The sequence below is a fragment of the Centroberyx affinis genome, unplaced genomic scaffold (genome assembly GCF_046629955.1).
Source record: "Centroberyx affinis isolate AG114_WGS23_722 - 3 ecotype Tasmania unplaced genomic scaffold, CSIRO-AGI_Caff_v1 ptg000279l_1, whole genome shotgun sequence".
Taxonomy (NCBI): Eukaryota; Metazoa; Chordata; class Actinopteri; order Beryciformes; family Berycidae; genus Centroberyx; species Centroberyx affinis.
The window spans coordinates 74,893-82,147 of record NW_027278958.1 but is presented as its reverse complement, the minus strand read 5'-3'; the positions used below and the strand labels follow the sequence as shown (position 1 = coordinate 82,147).

The 7,255-nt window shown below is 40.7% G+C and overlaps 2 protein-coding genes across 2 annotated transcripts; one reads left to right on the top strand and one right to left on the bottom strand.

The window, feature by feature from the left end:
* Positions 1–109: 109 nt before the first annotated feature.
* Positions 110–4,001, top strand: nek4 (NIMA-related kinase 4; the record flags this gene model as incomplete). The annotated part of the gene is made up of 6 exons (XM_071513060.1): positions 110–176; positions 1,079–1,191; positions 1,405–1,493; positions 1,678–1,895; positions 1,996–2,129; positions 3,006–4,001. Coding segments are annotated over 6 exons (720 nt in total), but the record flags the coding sequence as incomplete, so codon positions are not given.
* Positions 4,002–4,094: 93 nt separating this feature from the next.
* Positions 4,095–7,097, bottom strand: spcs1 (signal peptidase complex subunit 1). Its single transcript, XM_071513027.1, has 4 exons — positions 6,965–7,097; positions 6,409–6,468; positions 6,205–6,291; positions 4,095–5,942 (listed from the first exon to the last, which is right to left on the bottom strand). The coding sequence occupies exons 1-4, from the start codon at positions 6,998–7,000 to the stop codon at positions 5,817–5,819; spliced, it is 309 nt and encodes a 102-aa protein (XP_071369128.1). The 5' UTR covers positions 7,001–7,097; the 3' UTR covers positions 4,095–5,816.
* Positions 7,098–7,255: the final 158 nt, after the last annotated feature.

Genomic DNA, 7,255 nt, shown 5'->3' with positions numbered 1-7,255 from the left:
TTGGAGCTCATGGTGAATAATTGTGTTACATAGATCTACTCTGGCTGAAATCAATAGCTGCAATTTATCAATCACACAAATTGTGGTGGTGAATTTCTTTTTTCTCCAGGACCGCCCTCTGTCTGCCAGAGAGAGGAGAAGACTGAGACAGTCCCAAGAGAGCACCAGCCAGCCAGGTACTCATTATCGTTTTCATTCTTTTTTCTAATTTAAACTAGTACATTTCTAATTGGAACTGCACCAATAAAGACAACACAAGAACTAAAACAACATATAGCACAGAAATAAGAACATTGTAAAGAACAATACAAAAACATCAGAAAAAATACACACTTAGTCGTACCTGCAGCCCTCTTTGAACCCAACATACACAAGCATTCACTCAGCCACGCCAGCAAACAAACAAATAGCTATGTGCACATGCATGCATACACACACACACGCACACACGCGCACACACACACACGCACACACACACACACACACAGTGGCTGAGAAGTTGACTGACAGAGACTGAGGAATACTGGTTGCTGTTGGAGCAACAGAGCATACTAGTGCCTGAGGGGAACACTCATACCAGCACCTACAGGAGAAAATGCAGACTAACACCTAAGGGAGAGTTACAGCACCAGACAGGAGAAAAAGGGGACAGAAGCAGGTAGCTAGGTGAATAATTAAAGTTACTATGGAAACAATTCAGAGAGAAAAAATTGAAAGAGAAAACTGGGGAATATGAATAGGAGAAAGAAGCTAAATGCAGCCAAATTGCATCATTTTCTAAAGTAAACTTGAAGCAGGTCGAAAGTATGATTGGCAGACTTTATAAGGATATTGGCGCTATTTTTCCTCATCTTAAAGAATGATTAAGCAGGAAAGTAACTGCCTGTCTGTGCTAAATTCTGATAAAGGCAGAACATTGGGAGGTGAAATGTGGGGGTATCTCTTTTAGAAGCCTCTGAGTAAAATTAATATTCTTCACATTAACATTACAAATCTGTAAAAAAAAAAAAAAAAAAAGCAATAGTTGGTATTTGCATTTTTATTCTGTTGCTCACTGTAGTTTTCTGCTCCCCCACAGGTGTTAGTGCTGTAAGAAGGGCGTCTTATGATGTCACTTCCTCCAAGGCTGAGCACCACAATGCTGCAGTTGTCCGATCTGTGTCAGATTCTATCACTGAGGCCAACAATAAGGTACACTCTAGACGAAGTCACGCTGTGACTTTATAGTAACTGTGTCTGATGCTATTATAAAAAGGGGTGTGCATTATGGCATAAAGCTTAAATGACTTGATATTAGCCTGATAAGCCAGATGAGATCTCATTAGTCTGATATATTATGAATTAAAAACAGAAGTCTGTATCATAATCTCTGTCTAAACAATGAGGTGTGTTTTGACACAGCAGGATAGGTTGCTGGGCCGAAGGTCAGATGAAGATGAATGCAACTCATCCACCAGTTCCACAGAGCGCTCAGAGGGCGACTGCAGAGAAGGGTGAGAACATACAGACATACAGATAGGGTGGAAACACCAGGCAGTGCACTTGTTGTTTAAAACTGTTAGAAACCTCAATTCCTCAAGTCCAACATAGAGAGCTGGCACATTACATCCCATTCTTAATAATTTAGCTCTGAAAACTTTGCAATCCACGATTCATGTGTTTATTGGTTCTCTGCAGGAAGAGTGAATCCAGCGACATGCAGGATCTAGTCCAGATGATGACCCAAACTTTGCGGATGGATGGCAGAGATGGTGTGAGCGAGCTGGACGGAGGCCGATGTGGCTCTACCGCACTGCCAGAGTTTAAACTGAACAGGAAGTACAGGGACACCCTGGTGCTTCATGGGAAGGCTCAAGAGGAAGCAGAGGACTTACCAATCAACAAATTACCAATGAGTTAGATGAACTTCGATACCATCAAAAATATTTCTGTTGTCATCAATCAGTCATCCACTCAGGCGCTTTCTTCTGTTTAACATATTCTTCTCTCCAACAGGCTCCACCTCTGGCCCAGCCAAGATCCGGAGGGCCATCGAGCACCTGAGGACAGATGTGGTGAAGGGCCTGGGGGTCAAGCTGCTGGACAGAGTGCTGGAAATCATGGAGGAGGAGGATGACAACAAACGAGAAGTAGGGAATCAAACAAGTAAAATGCATCAGACATCAGCATCACACCTAGGCTAATATACTCGTCCTCATTAATGAAGCCTTTGTAGAAATCATCACAAGTTCAAAGGGTGGCATGACTGCAAGAAACTTGTCACGGTTTACTTGTGAAATGTCATTTAAATGGCTTAATTTTGAGTGCAACATCCCACATGAATGGTGCATTCTCTAAAGAACCAAAACACTCATATGTGGTACTGCCTTCTAAAGAATACACATGTTGAAAGTAGACCTCTAATGATAGAAACATCATGCAGGCTAATTTGTTAACTACTTTGAAAAGAGATATTGCATTGTCTCTCTCCCTATTAGGTGCTCAGGAGAAGCACCTCAATAAGAGCCAGGCTCTGTGTGTTTGTTGGTTTGTTTGTATACAGTGCATTTTGCAATGCACAGTGCTTATGGGATTTACAGTACATGCTAGCACACTAGTTTGTTTAGAGTAATTACATGTAAGGGCAGCCTTTTTCAGCACTTAATTTCTGTAAGCCACATTTTGACAGACAGAATAATGCATGCTGCCTTGTTTTGTTATTGCCTATGTAACATGCAAAGAACTGCTTCAATAGATAATACATATACTGAGACCATGAGATTGACCTCACTGGTGTGATCAAGTTTAAAATGATGCATTCATATTCAGATCAGACTGTATGATCACAGTGTATGCTCCTTTCATAAATCAAGACCACCATGTGAAGTCCTTTCACAACCAGCACAATGGAATCAAATTGTCTGCAAAGTGTAAAACCCAGTTTAAGTCGAGCTCAGGCAGGGTAAATCATCTGTCTTTTGTTACCAAAGTGATCTCATTTGGAATATTTTTCTCTCACACTGCAGCTGTGCCTTCGGGATCAAATGGGAGAGGAGAAGTACCAAGCCTATGCTGTGATGGTGAGGCAGCTGAAATTCTTTGAAGATGTTGCCTTGAAAGTTTAGAAAACGCTGTATATACCCAGGCATTAGCCTGTAGTGGCATTTCAATGACAAAACTCGCAAGAATAACTGAGAACATGCAAGCGAGCGACTGCCCACGCAGGGAAACGGCACCGCCACACGCTTCGAGGAAGAGCCGTGACAGCTCTTGAACAGGAGGGAACTTCGTCTTTGTGAGCAATATTCCAGCAGAAATACTTGAGCGCGCACACAACCTGAAGGAGCGAGCAAAGTCTGTTCCTCACCCACTCTGTGCGCTCTCCAAGCCTTTTTCTGTGCTCAAGTTTCATTTAGTTTTGACAGTCGGGGGTGGGCTCAGTGCTGGGCCTTTGTGTCCGTAAATTTTATTAGTTACTACAAAGTCCCTGCCCTTGCCTGAAACTGGGCTGTGATTGGCTGTCTGTTATCCTCTGAAGCACAAAACATGGCAGCACCCCTTTCGCAGAGAGCCTGTTCACAATAAAGACAAAAAAAATCCTGCTTCTACCCCTCTCCCTCATCTTTTTAATCTGCCTTGATGTTGTTGCACAGGAGTCAAGCCAATGCAATATTGCTCACAATGACGAAGTTCCTTCTTGCGCACAAATTCTCACAGATGCTCGCAAGTTTTGTCATGGAAAATGCCCCCATATGTGCTGATTTTGTACAGGCAATCATATGTAAATATCTGTAGAAAGTTTTTGTGCCTCGCTTTAAGCACAAATACATAAAATAGTGATTATAACTTACCTATGCAAAGATTTTGAATCATTTTAAAGCAGACTAGTTGTCATTGTACTTACTGTAGTGGAGTACTAGTTGGTTTATAATGTACACCAGAATATCAAGAATTGTACCAATACTGTATCTTTAAAGACACTAGATCTCACTTGTGCTGCTTTTTGTATTTTCTTACACAGAAGATAATGTAGATCATGTATTGTAGATATTTACAGTAGAATCTTTCTAATAAATGCAAAACATATTTATTTTTCTTTGTTTACACTTATTTTCCATAATGTTGAGAGCTAGAACAAGACAAACAAAAGACAACACTAAAGCAGGAATGTCTCATTGTACTGATAATCTCCCAACTCATGATATATTCTGAGTAAACCTTGAGCAAACAAAAAAAACAAAAAAAAATATATATATATATAGCTGCAAGCGGCAACGGACGGGGTCCACGCACAATATGGTAATTTGATCAAAAATTAGAAACTTAAGACATTACGCTTAGTTATCGCAAGCTGAGTGGTGTGGGGCCACAGTGTTACCCACAGGATTTGAACCCACAATCTTTTGCATTGTAGAGCTATGGATTAACCATTAGGCTACTGAGCCACTGGGGGACATGGAGGGAGCACAAAAAAAGTAGGGCCAAGTTATGAGACTGTCCAACCTGTATTTCAAGCCTTAGAAAGAGTATTTTAACTGTATCAGTGCACTACATTAATCAATTTAAACATGGCTTTGCAGATATGATCTTGAGAGTCCAGACATCATTTGTCTTTAGTTTGATAAAGATTGATCAAACTGTCTTGAACATATCACATTATCAATTTATCAAACTATTTGCAGCTAGACATTGCGATTTGCCATACACTCAGTTTTCAAGATATCATTACAACTTTTTGTCTCTTTACTAATTAAGGTATGCTGATTTCAAAAGTCATGTTGGTTTTTTTCTGTAACGTATGGTTTAGGAGGACAATGCTGTGGGATCACAGTCAGTTTTTGCTATGAACAGAGGGGGGCGATGTCAGAATCAGGGGTAGGTACCAGAGTACGAAAGATTCATTTCACTTGAGCTGACATGTCCTGAAAATTTCAGCTCTCTAGGACATACGGCTGATTATTTATGAATTTTTACCAAATTTCATAAGTCGACTTGGACGTGATCCTAGAACATGTGTACAAAGTTTCATAAAAATCCATTCAGTCAATTATGAGATATAAACTTTTTGCATTTATAGCGCCCATTAGTGATGGAACTGCAAATGCTTTTGTGGGTGTGCTCAAGCAACACTCCTCAAAATGTGTTACAAATTGAGCTTGATTAGATGAATGGTCAAGGACTTATGGCCAATTTTGTGATAGGGCATGTTTCGTTAAAGGTTTATCAGCTGATAAAAGCCAACCCATTGTGGCAATCAATAAACCAAATAGAAGTTTGAAAGAGGACAGTCCCAAGATACTCCACAGCATGTTTCGTGTGAATCGGATAAACGGCCTAGGAGTAGTAGCGAAACAACACTTTCAGACAAAATTCAAAATGGCGGAAAATCTAGTCTGGCGGAAATGGGCGGGGCCTATACGGATAGATGCGGAATGACCCAAGGAATCCCGTGGAAAGGTTTTTGATTCTATGACCTACGGATCAGAAGTTATACCAAAACGTAAAGTTGCTTGTTATAGCGCCACCATGAGGCCAATTGACATGGGTTTCGTGGCCTGAGTAGCAGCTGAGACTTTGGACCTATCTGCCAAGGTTGGTTGCTGTAGCTCTTACGGTTTCTGAGATCCAGATACTTTTAGGGCAGAAGAAGAAGAAGAAGAAGAAGAAACGGCAGAATAATAATAATCCTTACAAAAACAATAGGGTTCCAGCACCTGCAGTGCTTGGACCCCTAAAAAAACCACAAAAGAAATATCTCAATTATAAACATACACAATATTGGATGTTTATTGGACATACAAAGGATGTATTGGCAACTGGGCAGGGTTGGTTCTGAGTTACTTGTGCTTCTTCTTCTTGAGGCTTTCCTGAGGTTTTTGGCTGGTTTCCCCAGTGCTCTCTGGTAGGGCCGGCTGCCAGGAGAGAGGGCTCTTTCTGTACATTGGCCAGGGGGGCAGGGTCAACTAAAAGCATGAGAGGAAAAAGAAAAAAGTAAGATTTAGTATGGGATATAGTTTCCGGGCAACTACATACATCAAACTTGCCCAGCCCTGGTATAGTAACAGAAGAGATGCAGTAGTTTTTGTATTATGGGAGAATTTAGCTGATGATCTCAAGTCATGATGAATGGATGTTGAGCTGCGCTGGTGTAAAATACACAGTGCATCTATGTATTGCTCCTTCACAGAAGTAAGACAGAGAACAATACAAAGTAAAATAACTTACCACACAGGACACAGCAAAACCAGCCAGTACTATATACACTGTCCACCCAAACTGTTCAATGACCAGACCATATGCGAATCCAATGACCTGTAAAGACAATGCAAAGTATGACAGTGAGCAGTTAGCTGAATATGGGCGAAAAGCACAATGCCATTCTAGTGGGATGTTTTAAATGAATAGTTTCCAAATGTTAGGGATAGTTACCGCTGAGACGAGTATTATTCCTTGGAAAATCTGTTCAGCCAGCTTCTGGCCTTTATAATCCTGTGACAGATAGTGACCGGGAAAAATATAATTAAAGCACTTAGATGACAGCAAGTCAATACAGGACAAGTAACGTTAGTGAGTACATGCAAGATAAATAGTGAAAGTTGGCCTGACAGCTGTGTTTTCGCTGACAATCACAGCACGGGAAGTAACGATAGACCAATATAAAGACTACACTGGATAAAAGTACAACAAGCAACATTATTACAATATGGACTAATGATGACGAAAGTAGCTTGATGTTGCATTATTAACCGATCCAAAACAGGCGTCGGCTGTAAGAGCTAGCTATGGATGAAATACCAGAGAAACTGTTTCCAAACTAACCATTGATAAGATTGGTTAAAGTAGCATTAACGGTAGCTAGATATGAAAGAAATGAAACAAGACGGAAAAGCATGTTAGCTAGCATAGCTAGCTCACTGAGATAACCAGTAAAAGAGCATTTAAACCAAACAAATATTCTTGATACATTAAATGAATCATGTCTTACCATATGCGTTGGAATGGTATTGAATATAGACAACATCTTTCTATTTTAGGTAAACAAATGAGCGGAATATGGTCCAAACCGAAGTATGTTTGACTTCCGGTTTCAAAATGCTACGTAGTGCTGTGGAGGACCCGTACGGCAACTCCCGAGCGTCATAACGTCACGGACGTGTGCAGGTTCACAGAGCTACGGAGTGCACGGATTGGCTGAAGTGCTATATACAGTATTATGTCTATTGAATTGACTCGGTGGTTTGCAGTTAGTGGAACTGGGAATTACTCGCTTGAAATG

Excerpts from the sequence above, each read along its gene's own strand:
- spcs1 (XM_071513027.1), bottom strand. The coding sequence starts at position 7,000 with ATGTTGTCTATATTCAATACCATTCCAACGCATATG. Across the intron at positions 6,469-6,964 it reads ATACCATTCCAACGCATATG|GATTATAAAGGCCAGAAGCT; the intron begins GTAAGACATGAT and ends TATCTGTCACAG. Across the intron at positions 5,943-6,204 it reads GTTTTGCTGTGTCCTGTGTG|TTGACCCTGCCCCCCTGGCC; the intron begins GTAAGTTATTTT and ends TCATGCTTTTAG.